At 39.9% G+C, this 16,223-nt stretch overlaps 1 protein-coding gene across 5 annotated transcripts in view; it reads left to right on the forward strand.

Moving 5' to 3' along the window:
- Positions 1 to 16,223, forward strand: part of SSBP2 (single stranded DNA binding protein 2) — a 177,957-nt gene that overhangs the window by 122,641 nt on the left and 39,093 nt on the right. For all 5 annotated transcript variants that reach the window (XM_080372561.1, XM_080372562.1, XM_080372563.1 and 2 more), the window contains one exon: positions 15,924 to 15,983. In XM_080372561.1, the coding sequence (XP_080228687.1) occupies positions 15,924 to 15,983 (60 nt within the window). The remainder of the gene's footprint in view (positions 1 to 15,923; positions 15,984 to 16,223) is intronic.

Genomic DNA, 16,223 nt, shown 5'->3' on the forward strand with positions numbered 1-16,223 from the left:
AGTGAGTGTTGTCAAGGAGCAGTTAATATGTGGCTGTAACACCTTCAGACAGACCTGAACCTTACCGGTGTCAATTTATCTCGGGACAAGAAAATACACCGGCAGACATAGCCATGTGTATGAACCTTGAAAACTGGGGAGCATCATCTGCTGCCATAAAAGGCAGGTGAAATGACAAGCAAGACAGAGAAACTCATGATCAAACTTGCTTCATAGGTGCTTTCTTTTTATTGCTTTCTGTATACTCTTCTGCAGTTCCTCTGATCCCAGTTGGTCACAAGAATAAACCAAATCACAGGAAATACGTTCATCTGTCTTGATCCAAATACTGACGAACTTCGGCCTTTCTATGAACTGCTGGTCTTTCAGTGACGGTTTGGAATTTAGACCACTTCTAGATTAAGAAAGTGAAAATTTCTGGTTTTTAAGAGTCAGAAGCTTATAGTAACAGTGGGAGAATAGTGCTTATATCTTTATTTAGTTCACTAAGACTTTGCACTACAAACACACTGTAATATTTGAGCTTTTTGCAACCTAAAATGTATCTAGAAGGTCATCCTGGAATGATAAGGATGCCTTTTGTTGCTTTCTCAAAATGTTTGGATTGGCCTAAGCTAGAACTGTTGACAGCAGCTACCTCCCAGCTCTGCTTGGCTAACTCAGGATTGCTGGACTATTTAAAGTCATTTCATTTCTCATCAGCCCTGGCTCTTGGCTTTGCAGTGCAGCTCCACTTTGGCACGCGGCACTAACCACCAACTGGGATGTAAGTGAAATGGATGCTCTTGCTGCTGCAGTTGCTTCTTATCAGACAGGTCAGGGGAAGGTGACAACCTAGGTGGGGACTGTGCTGGGAACCAGGAAACATCACTTGGGTTCCAGATTTATTGGCACTGCTGACCACTAGCATTATTTCTGTGACCTTTATTTTTTATAAAAGAAAATAAATATATTTTATTTTTCATAAAAGAAAACAATCCAGTATGCTAGTATAGTACATGGAGGTAGAATACTGGGGGAGAAGCATGGTTTCTCAGACAGTATCTGGTAAAACTCCGCACTTGTGAGATGAGGTTTCCACGTATGTGTAGGCCATGAGCACTGATGTTAATTAGCAGTCTCTGGCATTCTACGTCTAGTCCACAAAGGTGGAGCTCTGAAGCCAGCAGTTGAATTTGCCTTGTATCTTTCTCTATACTTGTATTTTTATACTTCGGTTCAGGTGATGGATGGTGATCACTGCAGTGCTGACAGTCCAGAATGCCTTACAGTGATACAGTGAAAGGAAGGTGGTAGAGTTGTGCACAACTATTATCATCAAATAAATAATACTAGTTTTTAAAAAAGAGAATTGTTTACAGTGTCAAAGGTGAAATTTGAAAAGTCAAGAAAACAGCTTTATGTACAGTTAGAATGTGTCTCAATTTCATCGACTGGTGTGCGTGTATTTTCATGTAACTTTAAATTTCATAGCGACGTTTTTTTGTGTGTGTGTCACTTTCTTTCAGTACATAGAATAGGTGATACTCTGGAAATAAACTGGGTTACGTAGTAACTGAATCTGTTCTTGGTTCACTAGCAGCAAAGCTTGAGTGTGTGGTACCACGGAAGGAACGAAGACAGTAGTTCTGTTATGCAGGACTCTTAAGCTCCAGATAGGAGAACCTAGTCAGGCTTTAGAGTTGATTTTGTCTCAGGCTGAAATAACCAGTCAAGTGCAGTTCAGTGAGGGTGATGTCTTGCTTCTGGTAAATTGCTTTCTTAAATACGGAGCCTGAGAGAAGGATAATGGTTGGGAATCAGACTCCTAGCCTGGATGCAAAAAAGTGATGTGCAATTCCTTCTAAGTTACCCATGGTTTTCCTGGTTAATGCAAGGTAAGTGATCTCAGTTCTCTTTCTTCATGTAAAACTGTATTAGACTCTGTAAGGGTAAGATGGCTGTATGCATTCCTGAAATGCTTATCTAACTCCAGTCTGGGTCTTGAACTACATCAACAGTTGCCCATTTTCCCCTCTAGACCACGTCCCATACATGGAGCTACCCTGTGAGGAAGGCATCTAGCTACTACGTTAATAAAAAAAAAGTCATTTAGGACATTTTCTATGCCATTTTTTAGTATCAGAGTTACTCTGTTGTTGGTTTCTTCATACAGCCATCCACAGAGGTCAATGTGACCTAGTATTTGTCCCTGCTTTTGGAGTCCTGTCTGATACTGAAATAAATAGTAGGGCAGCCAGATCACTGAATAATATTGTAGTAATTATTTACCTTTGTGTCTAGTTGTTAGAGGGTGCATATAATATCAGCAAAGCTTTACAGGAGGTTCTAAAGAACTCACTGATGGTGAGTTAAATTAATCTGCTTTTGAACAAAGAGGGTTAGGTCAAGAATTTAAAGACTCAGATTTTCACATCCGGTCTTACTTCCAGTTTCTGTCCTGAGGACAACCAGCATTTTTCTCCACAGTTGGTTCTGTGCAGTATGGAAGTGTTGCTTGTGCTTTACTCTTAGATACAGGCAGAACAAGGTCTTCGAAGCGTTCAGTACTAGCCGCACTCCTTGAGAACAGCGAGATTGGCAAAGAATCATGTTTCATACTTGCACATCATGGTACCGTATGCATTTAGAAAATCAATGACATGAACATTTGGAAATACCATCATGGGAATTTTGAAGCCCGCATATGCTTTTGTTCCACGGCCACACACCAGTGTGCCCATGTGAAGCGTGAGGGTTGTGTTCAGGGGCGAACCGCTACTCTTTGGATAGTGAAGTGCTGGCCCATTTCCATCCATCTCTTCACTGATTTTCAACTGGCTAAAAAATTTGATATACTTTACCTTTGTATTTTTGCAGACTACTTATTTGATCTTTGTGGCCAGTATCAGCTTTAGCAAGCAAATAAACAGAGGCAAGGGGGAGATTTTAGAGCATGTGTTCACTTGAAGTGTTTTTAATTTTTAAACAGAATGAAAGTATTGTTTTCATATTATTTTATTTGCATTTTATTTACTGTTCTTTTTTTAACACACCTAAACACAGAGTTGGAAGCGTAGAATGGTTTGGGTTGGAAGGGACCTTTAAGGTCACCTGAGTCTAGCCCCCCTGCAGTGAGCAGGGACGTCTTCTGTAGACCAGGTTGCTTGGAAGCGCTGAGGTTCTCATCCAGTGGAATTCATGTTATTTCTCCAAGTTAGCAGCAGCTAGCACTGCTGAATATCTGGCCCTAGCTGCTTACTTTTGCACTGCAATTACAGGAAACTTTAAAATGCGTATTTATGCTAACCATAGTTATGTTCGTCTCTTTTATTACATGGTTGACAAAAGTTTGCCATGTCTGCATCTGCATAAGGAATCTGTCTGTTTTTTAGAGGCACCCAGGCAGGCAACAGCTTGGGGTTTGTACCTCACTCACCTAAGAGACACTGCGGAATAGGTAATTCACCAAGTGCCAACTGAGATTTGGAGGAAGCAGGTTGTTTGCTGATTGACAGTTCACTTGGTAATTTTTTAAAAAGTTAGATTCTGCCACTGACTATACCTTTTCACATATAAGTGCTCTTTCTTTTAAGTGCTTTCCTTTTTTCCCCAGCAAATTTGTTAAAAGCTTACTGCTAAACCTTATTTCAATAGTACATGTATATTGTAACGGCATCGTTCAAGTAGCTCGCTTCATTCACCAATTTGTGATCGTCACATGTAGTTGGAACATCAGGGGAAAAATGTGTCGACACCATGTTTGAAATACAAGTGTTACATATTGCTCTTATATAAAGGGAAAAAAAAACCAACCCAGCCCAAACCCAGCCCAGCAATGTAACGTAGGGCTGTCTTGCCATCTAGTGGCAATTGTTCATTCGCCTTTTGGCTCAATCCGTGGTCCTCAAAGGTGGTGGTTTGTGCTTTAGTAGAGCTGACCTAATGCTTTAGGAGAGCATCATTACAGTAAGAGACAGGAGCAAAAAGACCTTTTCCATTTCTTTTCCTGCCTAGCATTACTCTTTGGTATATAAAAAAGTTTAAAGAGCGTGTAGATAGTGAAAATAAGCAAAGTAAGGTGGTGACTTAAAAATCAGTAACGACACGCACCGCTCACGTTTTGAAACAGAAATAGTGAATTACTTGTATATAAAAAGAAAATAGATTCGTAAGATTCTGTGTAAGGCTGTAAAATATCTTTATAATGTACTATTTAAATGTATACTTATATTTACAATATTTGTAGTAAAGTCCTGGTATGATACATTTTAAAAAATAGACCTTGTATTATGGATTTGATGAATGCAGCATTTGATCAAAACAGTTAAATCTTTTCTGTTTATCCCCAAGGAGACTAGCAAGCAAAATGGTAATTGAGCCGTTTCCCAAGGGGCAGTGTAGAATATCTGCTCCTTTTTAGAAGTTACTTGTTGAAGTCTCCCAAAGAAATACAGATGGCACCTTTACATCTCCTCTGATTCCACAACAGCTGTGGTTAAACCAGTGCATTTGTAGTTTCGCTGAGTCCTTGTGGCTCACTTTAATGTAGCTCATATGTATTAGTACCTTTGAAAATATTACTTTGGCCAGGGATCTGCTGGGTACGTGATGCTCTGCTTCAGCCCCTTCATGCTCGCAGAACATCCTCTCTGATTGCTCATTTGAACAGGCATCCAGCAGTAAGGAAGATGTGGAAGGAGAAATCCTCCAGCGTCCCTTTAAAGCCATTTTGGAGTGGCTGTGTTGCTTCTACGAATTGTTCACCCAGGGGTTGTTTTTTGTACAAGGAATGAGGATTCCTAATTCCAGCTGCTAAATTACACGACTAAAACTAGAAGATGCAGGCATCTCTCAGGATGGTCTTTGCAGTACCGTAATACATATCTATATTGATTCAAAAATGTTTTGTTTCTTTTTAAACCCCTTTGAACTGTTTCAACTTTTGTCTTCCCCTAACACCCATGCAGTTGCCTGGTAGCACCTTTCATTGCTGATCCTCATGTTTTCCTCACTTTTTCAGCATTACCTTGTACTTTTTTTAAGAAGTAAAGTGTACAAATCATTAAGAACCACCTGGAGCTTGACTGCAAAATTAGCTAGATTTGCTACATGTGTACACCCATCCTAAATTCCAGTGGGGAAAATGAGATAATTGCAGGTGAAGGAGGGAAAAGTTACAGAACTGGGCCCCGAGCAGAGCGGATCCAGAAGCTTGGAAAGCCCCATGGGTCGTTGAAGTATTACCGTGAGTGAATGCATGTCACCAGCGCTACAAATACAGCTTGTGAGTAAAGCTAGCAGCTTTGGCAGCTTTGGCGGGCCTTGAACAGTGTTCAAAATAGAATTTAAAGGGGATCCCCCCCCCCTCGTTTATATAATTAATGTTAGTAAGAAGAATTTTATTGTACTTTTGGAATCTCTGTTGTTTGTTAAATGCGTCCACCCCAGTATAACAGACTGACACTGGGAATACTCAAGTGCATAAAATTATGCATATGTCTAATTCTTCACAGAATTGGGATCTGTGCATTTTTGTCATTGCCAGGATCATACTGTATTTTAAAATGTTTTAATTTTATACCTTATTTTGACTTTTTAGACTCTATGAAAGATTAGCATCTAGAAAGATCTGTAAGTAGTTTGTTTGTGTTCCTCTCTTTTTTGTTCATTTAAATACCAGGAACAAAGTCAAAATCAAAAAGATGAAGGTGTCCGACATCTGCTGGCTTTGATAATACTGTCCTGCAGTTGTGGTAATGGTTTTACTGCTCATAACTGTTGGAACAAATTAAAACTGCTCAGCTTGAGTAGCTAAATAAGCTCTGAGCCCACGCTTCCCCAGCCTCCTCTTCCACATCTACATCTCAAGCAGCTGCAGACCCACAGCTAGTTACAGAGTGGTGCAGAGGAAGAGCTGGATTCAGGCACAAGTCGTTTACCTAGGAGGTCTGTTTTGAACTTCATAACCTTACCCTGAAAATTCAGGTTATCTGTGAGAGAAACCTCAGACATGTAAGGGTGCTGACCATACGCCAAAACTGTCAATACATTGCTGCTGAAGTGGTACTAAAGAGTAGCAGAAGGGTTGTCATTTGTATATGATGCTTCCTTTTGCTAAGGTTAATTCAGTTCCTGTCGTAGTCTGACTCTCGCTTTTTACATGAGCCACAGGTGCTTGGGTTTGAAGCCAAAATCCTTGGATGATGATAATGCATGTAGCTTTGAAATAATATATTTATTAAATATAACAGCAGGAATAACAAGCTCCAGCTTGTCATTGTCAAAGTTGTTCCACAAAATCAATCATATATCATTATCAGGGGTAACTAGAAGGTTTACTAAATGTTAGAAAATGCTTTCTCAAGCTTAGTGATCTGTGTGTATGATGTTGGAATTCTAAAAGCAAAGTTTATCTTTTAAAAATAGGTGATACTTCTTGATGTCTTAGTTTTAGCTTGTCAGGTTTGAAATACTCTTATTTTCTGTAGTATTTGCATTTAATAAAAATTATTGTAAAACCTATTTACCTGGTTTAAAATGCATGTGGGTAATAGCCCCTCTAAAATTCTGTTTCTTTCACAATTTCCATTACATACCGTGTGCAGAACTTAGATGCTTTCTCTCCCACTTGCTAAATCTTCTTGAGCGTGAGATAATGATATTTCCCAGAATGTGAGGCAGATGTAATAACAGTACAATTCCTAAAGATCATCGATTCATTGATCATCCGAATGAGTACTACTTACTTTCTCAAACTTCTGGAGAAGTACCCAGGTGTGTGGGTAGATCCTGCTTTTAGCATCACAGAGAACTGCTTAGGACAAAAGGTTTTGTGTTTTTGTTTTATTTTGCTTTTTAAGAGGTTTTATTTCTTCATTTTCCTATGCAGAGTGTGCAAGGTATATATTGCAATATTCTGTCATATGGTGGAGTAAGTCCTGTAATTCTTGACGAGGGATGCCAGAAATGCTAGTGTTGTTGTAACTTTTGGCATTTTAGATGTGAAAAGATGGATGTCTGGTGGAAGGTTTTTGATTATTTTAAAAAATCTTTAGTTTTGCTTTATACTCTAAATTAAATCAAACCTCTTACTGTAGCTGTTTAGAGGTTACTGGAGCGTGTTGGGCTGCTCTTAGGAAACCATAAATACATACATTATTTTTTCAGGTATCTTCGTGTGAAACGTAGAGAAGAACTTACTCGTGGAAATAGGTTTGATTATCAGGAAGGGCCAATGCAGAGAGAAATCCAGGCTCAGTGCTGAGAGTCCAACACTATTTTTATGTAAAATAGTCTAAGTGGAAACAGGTAGTTTGACTCCTGCTAGTAAACTGCGAGATGTGTAGTGTGTAACCCAAATCTCTGAATTACTTTAGCAAAGTATAAAACAAAGACCTCTAGCATTTTGGTAGCCATTTGGGGGTGAAGGAAGACAAGAATGGTTGTGTACTTAACAGTAAAGTGCAGCTGAATAGGGAAATAATTTTTTGTTAAAAATAGATGATAGCCTGTCTGAGCTTCACAGAGGGTAAGTTACATGTTTGTGCTTATCAGCAGGCTGTGCCAGCACAAGTGTTGTTTTGAGAGCTAATTTAGTTTAGTCCTGGTTAGAATTAAAATGTGTTAATGAAGAGTGTCTTACATGCTGTGGTGACTGTTATGGCCATTGATGTCCGCAAAAAAACATAGAGGAAATTAAATAAATGCAAGTATATGAATTGTAAACTAACTTCGATTAATTCAATTCACACATATGTTATGGTTCACCGCTGGTATTCTTGAAGAGTACAAAACCCCATTTCAGTGAGAGTGGAAGCACACACACCAGCAGTAGTTGTACAGCACCTCTAAACCATTTTATAAAATACAGGAGTCTTGAGGAGATACACTAATGTTACATCCCAGTCATTTTTCAGTACTGCTACCGTAAGAAAGTGAAATAAAAATATCAGGCAGTCTTATTTCTTACCATTTCAACCACAAATAGGGTTTTTTTGACACTCCCTTTAACCAGAAATTGTGTTTGAAAACCAAAAAAAAATGAGTATTAATTTATTTTCAGAGGCAGAATATCTCACTTGGCAATTGAATTCATTTTTTAATGGATGAGAGGAGAACAAAGATTTTTGGTTTCCCTTCTTGTCTTTTAAGTGAATAAATGAAGAGATTCGGTCATTATGAGAATTCCCATCTGGCTTATGACCTTGATGCTGGCAGCTTGGACCCTCTCACAATACCTGCTCTTCAAGTAATAGCACAATTAATTTTAAATAATTTGTCATAGTGTGTACAAATTAATTCTGTGGTTCAGTTTTCAGCTCCTAGTGATAAGTAGTGTTTAGAGTTTGTGCTGCTTATGGTGACTGAATTACCCAAAGCAATTAATACCATTTCAGTCCTTTTCTATACTGAGTGCTAAAACTATGTTTCACCTTGTGTTTTTTAATTTGTGGTGTGCTCTCGTTATTCCCCTAAGAGATGTGCTCCAGTTAGGAGCATCATCTGCCTCTCTGGGTATTGAGATACACACTCTAAGGAGATTGTTCTAAATTTGATAATGCAGGTTACAATAAAAAAAAAAAAAAAAAGCTGAAGATCAGTTGTCACTTGGTTTTGTTTGCATCTCAACCCATTAATTTAGAGGTGTTTTTTGGGAGCCCTGCAGATCACTGCCTGGTGCAAGCAGAACCCGTTCCTCTGCTTTTTTAAGCCATGTGAAATGCGGTAAGCGTGTGGCATGGGCATCCTCTTCCAGGTCTGGATAGAGCTGTTGTTGGAGATGATGCTGTCTGTCCATCTGATCTCCACCGTCCACCACTGCCCCCGCAGCGGGGTGGTGCTGCCCCAGGCTGGGGCAGAGGAGAGGTGCGCAGCAGGCAGAGGTGTCCAGGTGAGCACACTTGCTGGTGGCCGGTTGAGCGCGGCTGACACTGTGCTGAAGCCCCTGAGACATGTCAAACACCTTCCCCTCTGTGGGATCTCCTGTAGGACTGCCCATCTGGGGCACATCCCTCCTGGGGCTTCCACACATCGCGCTTGGCAAGTCACCCTGCTGCAAACCAGTCAGCCTCAGAGGGTCTGTTTTGGCTGGATGACACTTGGTTGAGCTACTGCCCTGCTTTCTGCACCAGCCTTTATTGTAGGCATTTAAACCAGGTGTGCTTGAGAACGTACTCCTGTCCTGCTTTGACCAGACAAATACATATTTTTCTGAGCTGAAGAATCCTTTTAGTACACCCTAGCTGGGAAGCTGTGAACGTGAAGCCCGACGAGCATTGTTATTTTAAGCAACCCTGACTGAGTAAGGTGGGTTTTTTCCTGCCAGGATTCTCCTGTTCAAGCAGTATTAATTCCATTTTATTCTCCTCAGCCCGAGCTTTGTTTACTGGCATTTTTGCTCTTGTATTTTTACAGTTAGCAGATGTGTGCATGCCCCACTAACGGCAGTAATTCTTTGTGCACTACATTTATTTGTTTTCCCGGTGGGGGGTGCTCATTACCTGAGGTTGTGCTGTCCAGTATAATGAGTCACAGGGTATCACGTACTATGTATGTAATGGAACAGGTACGGACATTTATGGTAAACTCAATCTCATTAGGAATTCAGTCTCAATACAAATTGAAATGTCAGCAATATCCAGGATTAGTTGTTTGACTGTGGATTATTGTATATTTGGTAAACGGCAATTTATGTGGGGCAAAATGTAGTCAATAAATGTGATGGTATGAGTGAAAAAAGAATTAAAATGTCAGTGCGACACCCACACCCACACCCACCACCCCCACCACCCCCCCACCCCCCCCCCCGAAAACTAGTCTGGAAGCAAGGAAATTATATTCCCAGCTTTTGGAAGGGAAATAAATTCAAAGAAAAACAAGATTTGTTGAAATCTGTCATACTTACCAGAACACCATCTTTTACATGTTTTTATTCCACCAGTATTAAGTACAAGAAAACTAAAACACACCGTGTTCTAGAGTCACCCAAACAGCTAAAAACAGACAGCGTAAGAATTGCAGAACTGGCAGAGAAACATGCCAACTTCTATGCCTTTGTGTCACCAGCTTCCTGGTGGGTATTTTCTGTGAAATCACTTGTCCTGAACACTGGAATCAAAATGATGGCAGTGAGACTACTGTGCTTCAGTGTTGCTTCTTCAGAGACTTCCCTACAGAGAAATACATTATCTGCTTGTCCCCTTGTGTTCCCAGGGGTTAAGGAAAATCTTATTTTACAAGCTTTCTACGTTGTTACTACTCGCAAAATTATATTAAACACACAGTTTATAAGATACCCTTTACTCTCCCTGCACACAGTTGGATCCTTTCTTCAGCAGGAATGTAACAGAAAGTGCTGGAGTGTGTGGCACCATCATTCAGGTTCTTGCACTTCTTTTTAAGTATTTAAGAACGTGGCATGATAGGATGGTATAAGGAAGAACAGGGAGCTTACAAAATTTAACATTTCACATCCTGATTTTGTTTTGTGTAGTCTCTTATAGTTGTTTGGGGTTTTTTTTTTTGTTCTTTTCCTTTTTTAGTACTTTTCTCCTTTTAGATGGGGGCTATTTTTCACTTTAAAGTTGATAAATACATATTTTCTGTGGTGACTTATACACAAAAGGTTTTTCCTCCCTGGCATCTTTTTGTCACCCAGTTCAGCAGAAGCTTCTGCTGGTGTTCCTTTGGTCTCAGCTGTATGACAGCAGCCTTCCAAGATGCTTTTGTGATACCAAATTACTGAATTTTGTACCTGAAGGCGGTAATTACAATATACTGATGTTCACAGATGTGTTTAGTTGGCTGTTCTCCAAAAGAGTTACCAGAATCTTCTGCAGTTGCTGCAGTTTGTGTGACATGATTTCAAATGCTGGTGGCATCTCCATCTAAGTTGTGGTTAAATATGACCTTCTTGCCTGTTACTTTGTTTTCTTCATGTTCTTTTTTTCTTTTGCTGATTTTTGTCTCGGTTTCGTTTTTTGTTTTGGGGTTGGGTGTTTTGTGGGGGGTGGGTGGGTGTTTGCTTGGTTGGTTTGGGGTTTTTTTTGTTGTTGTTTTGTTTTTTTTTTTCTTTTCTTTTCTTAATACGTTAGTATGTGTGCCAGTTCCTGAACTCCATTTGAGAAGTTAATTGTAGCTTAGGGTAGTGCACAATAGTGTTGTTTACACCTCCTCCTACTCAGTGTAATGTCCGTGTTGTGGATTAGCGGGACTTGAAGGCTGCAGTAGTGACTGGAAACCCTTGAGAGCCATTTCAGCACTTGGAAATTACTGTGGGATGGAGCCACGCTGGTCATACCCTTCTTCCTCAGTCAGATCAGCTTCAAGAGACTGGTTTCCCTTAGACAGGCTTTGCAACGTCCTAACGAAGATCGGGCTCTGAAATGCCAGGTACATGGTTTGGAGAGTACTCTGCATCCTTTCGCACAGTGGGGGCTCTAGGAGATAATACCACCTGTCTTCTTCCTACCTGATAGCTGAAGTTACTGCTGCATTATTACAACTTAAATAAGGTTTAAAAATTAAACCTATCTTTTGGCATGTTTTTCCAGCTTTATTATTTCTTTCTAAATTTACCCTGTTCTTTGAAGAGTCATGTCTGTAAGCCTTGAGTAGAAGAAGGGCTCTTGCATTCTGCATTGCCGGCAGCCCTCTCCCTCCCTGCTACCTGGGGTAAGCAAGTACTTGATTCATTGGCATGGTATCTGTCCAGTCCCCCTGCTGAACTCTGAGACCAATAAGGAGTCTGTCGTATCCCAGCTGAAACCAGGACAGGGGATCCATTAAAGCTTTTCAACTATCAAGATGCTGAATTTTGAGTTGACACGAGGCTGAAGGAGCAGGCAGATATGTCTGAGTCTTCAACACGCAGAGAATTTAATTTTTGTCTTCAGAAGGCAAAGTGCTACACCAACCAGTTCAAAACTTGTGGTCACTGTTTTTACTTTAGTGCCCGTATTTTGAACCCATTACTTCTGTGAAGTATGTGTTGCAATATCATTAAGAGAAGGGGAAGAAAAAGTTTCCAAGAAGTTAAGGAAAGAGAGCTACTAATCGTAAGAAATATAAGTCTGTGGTGGTTCCTTCCTAAGCCATGGTCAATTCAACAACTCAAACAATAAAGTAAAACTAGACTGGAGGGTAAATGTCAGTTGTTCTTATTAATTACAAAGGATGTAGTGAAACAACATGTGACAAAACGTGCCTACTGCTTGAGTTCATGTCCTTCAGAATGCCTGGTGCTTAATAATGTGAGTGTGTGAGAGGCTTGGGAAAAAATGCTCCCAATGCGGTGAAAAGCTGTTCATATTTGATTTATTTTCATTTGAACGTTTGACTGAATTTCTTTGTAGTCTTGATACATCTCAGTAGAACTTTTTGTGGATAAACGTGACGTTGGTGCAGAGGGAGAAGTTTAGTAACTGGCACAAAACCAAGAATATTTATGTTTTTCTTTTTAATGGTAGAATTTTTGTGGTAAAACAAAGTACTAAATCTTGGTACAAAAGAGCATAACATTTTTTAGAGTTGTTCTTGAACATCACTGTCTCACCATTTTCTGCAATGCTATATGGACCTTTATTGATACTCACCAAACATTCGTTGTGCTTCCCAGTTGTTTATATATTTTCCTGCCTATAGAACTGTGCAGTGTTTGTATCCATGTGTCGTCAAGAACTATAGGAACTATTTGAAATTTACTAGATGTAGTCATTCATTGCAGTTCCACTTGGGTTCAGATGCTTGAGGAATAGGTTTAAACACTTCCTCAAACATGTGTAAGGGGAATACATAGGTATATAAATATTTACAGTATATAAACCTTCCTGTAAGACAGAGTTGTATCAGAGGGGCTCCTGTAGTTAATGGACTAAGAAGTCAGGTAAGGATAGATGGACTGAGTCTCTAAGTCTGTTTTGATGCCTGCTTAGGGAACAGTGCCTCAGGAAAAAAAAAAATCATGACATATATAATTTCAGAGAAGAATCCTAGACTTACTCTGTGAGGCTTTTATTAAGTAGACTTGAGACCTACCTAGATCCAGACCTTCTGTTGCGGTTTAACCCCAGCAACTAAGCACAACACTGCTGCTTGCTCACTCCCTGTGCCGCCAGTGGGTTGGGGAGGAGAATGTGGAAAAGGTAAAACCTGTGGGTTGAAATAAGAATAGTTTAATACACAGTAAAATATAATAGTAATACAATAATTGTTATAGTGATGAAAAGGAAAAAGAGAGGGATAAAACCCAAGAAACGCAAGTGATGCACAGCACAGCTGCTCACCGCCCGCTGACCCATGCCCAGCCAGCCCCGCAGCAGCGACTGGCAGCTCCCGGCCAGCTGATAGATCAGTTTATATTCTGAACAGGACATTCTATGGTCTGGGAATAGCCCTTTGGCTAGCTGGGGCCACCTGTCCTGGCTGTGTCCCCTCCCAGCTCCTTGTGCACCTCCTGGCTGGCGCAGCACGGGAATCCTGAACGGTCCCTGGCTCGGGGTGGGCACTGCTTAGCCACAGCTGGAACATCAGCGCGTTACCAACATTATTCTCACACCAAATCCAAAACACAGCACGGTGGCAGCTGCTAGGAAGAAAATCAACAGTACCTCAGCCAAAACCAGGACCTGTCAAAAATCTGAAGCAGCTACTGACCTCAGTGGCACAGCATACCCCAAAATATGGTTTGTAATTGTCAAGCATTAGCAACAATCTGAGTCACATTCTGAAAAGTGAAATTGTGACTTTATATGAGTAAGCCTCTTTCTCTCCTTTTTGCAGTGAAGTATCTGTTTCGGTTTTTTAAATAAAACATACCCAAAAAAGAGGGTTTAGGTATTTTTATAACCTACATAGAGAGGTGAACCCACTGGGAAGATAGAGGACAAGCATGTTTACATCCTACTTAAAAGGAGCAGATGTTGTGCCAATAACACACTGTTATATACTAATATTAGTAGTGTGGTTCTACATTAAGATGGGGTTGACTTGAGAGACACTGCTGATTTCCCATTTATGAGCTGTACAGCTGTAAATAAAGTTAAGGTCTCGTTTGCTGAATGAGGTAAGCCAAATCCAAGATACTAACTAGAGTGTGCTGCACTCCGTACAGTGCACTTGTCTGACCTTTATGGAAGTTGTTGAAATTCTAATTTCCTTGCACTTTTACTGCTTTACAAGGGCCTGCATGTTTACAGCTTTCACCACATGCACAAGCCTTTTTTTCTTTCTTTCTTATCAGATAATCTCGCCAGCAGAGAGTGGGCATGTAGAGCCCTCACTCTTACACAGCACAGAATTTCAAATACCTTTTTTATTAAAGTAATCTTTTCACAATTGTCATTGAACTTTCTTCTGTAGTTTGCAAACCCTCTGTATTTTAAATTGCTTTATAGTACCTGTTTTGAGTGCATGTTTGTGTAGGTAGCATTATTTCAGTTTTCATCTGATTCTAAGATGTGAAGGGTTCCATTAATTTTTTTAATGCAAGATCATAGGAATATTTCCATCACTAAGTATTAGTAAAATGATTATAATTCTTTTGCTAGATATTGCTACTATTAATACATGGGTTATGAGCATTGATGATCATTGGCATTTTAGTTTATAATGCATTGCTGCTGATGGAGCTGAAATGTGCCAATCATTTGTAGAACAGCGATGTTGATCATAGAGTTGTGGTGACCTGCCAGTGGTCCTTAGCTACAGCTGACTAGATGATGCCTATGTACGTATAGTTGTTTTTTTTCCAAGGAGTGGGTTTAAACGTACAGCAGCGCATTCGTCACCAGAGGATGCCGCTGGGAAGTCCCGGCACACTCCTTTCCTTATCTCTTGTTGTCTCCGTGGCACTGTCACGAACAGAAGTGAGGTCCTCTTCCACAATATAAAGAATCGGTCTCTTTGTCCCTGTGTTCACAGTCAAAGCATACTTTTAACACTTCATTTTCTTCTGGAGTTACAGGTACTGTTGCTTGACAAAAGGAGCCTCTTCATCTGTTTAGTCAGATTTTTGTGCCTTTTTCCTGTAGGCCCACACTTGCCACTAATCCGGCTTTTTTGATTTCTAGATAATTGTCATGCTTTTGGGTGGAATAAGTAGAGATGCTAAATGTATTTTCTGGTACTGCCATTTATTGTAATATTTTATATTTTATATATAACAATATTGTTATATAATATTATAATAAATAATATAAATAATAATTATTGTATATATCGTAACGGACTGACCTTGTTTGTGAGCTATGAAGTAGTATAGTAGTAGCCAAGGGTCACTAGAACCTCACCAGTTGCAGGATGGTATGAAGGATTTGGGTATAAATTTGGTTTTCAGAGAGGATATTTACTGTGTGAGCATGGAGTTAAATACAGAGGGATGGAAGGAGTGCATCACTGAATTATCCTGGTTAATGGAACCACCAAAGTTTGAAATATTTACAAAAGAAACTTGAAACCTGTGCCCTCACAGGTTAAATTTTGTATTGCATTTTACTGTATTATTTTGAAAAAGTGAATGGGAAGTATTTGTGGATTATTAGGCTGTTACTTTACCTCTTGACTCTCCCAAGAACATTTTCGTTTTCTATTCCAGGGTTTCTGTCTTTCCCCCTTCTTCAGTGGAAACTATGGATGTGTGATTATGTGATCTGAATGGTTTCACTGTTAATGCATTAAGTTGTTTGTAGTCTTCACGATTACTGTAACAAAGTTTTAGGTAATATCTTTTGACAGATGCATGCACTAAGACTCTATTAAGTTTACGTAGTTGTGCTGAACATTGTGGAATAATACACTAAATGCTCTGTAGAAGTATTTAAGCTGGATATCTGAGGTGTGAGCATGGCACAAGCCACACCTCCAGTGACTCAGTGTGGTGTTTCCATGCCAAGTTGAATTATTTAGCAGTATTTCTTTTTTTTTTTTTTTTTTTTTCCCCATAGCCTTTCATGTCCCCTCGGTACCCTGGAGGTCCAAGGCCACCTTTAAGAATACCCAATCAGGTAAGATTTTATCACTGATGTAGCATTGTGGTCCAGGGTAATGGTACAGTGGTGGGAACAGGGAATGTTGCCTTGTTGGCTACCAATAGTTCCAATAAGCTGTTGGCTACAAAACTCACTCCGGTCCCTCTCCACCCCATTTTATCTGATCGTTAAATAGTTATTTTTTATTAGGTGTGGCCACGCCACTCCCAGCTTGCTTTACTATGCTTGGTTAGTGTTTACAACTCCAAATTTATT

Source organism: Falco punctatus (assembly GCF_963210335.1).
Source record: "Falco punctatus genome assembly, chromosome: Z".
NCBI classification, from domain to species: domain Eukaryota; kingdom Metazoa; phylum Chordata; class Aves; order Falconiformes; family Falconidae; genus Falco; species Falco punctatus.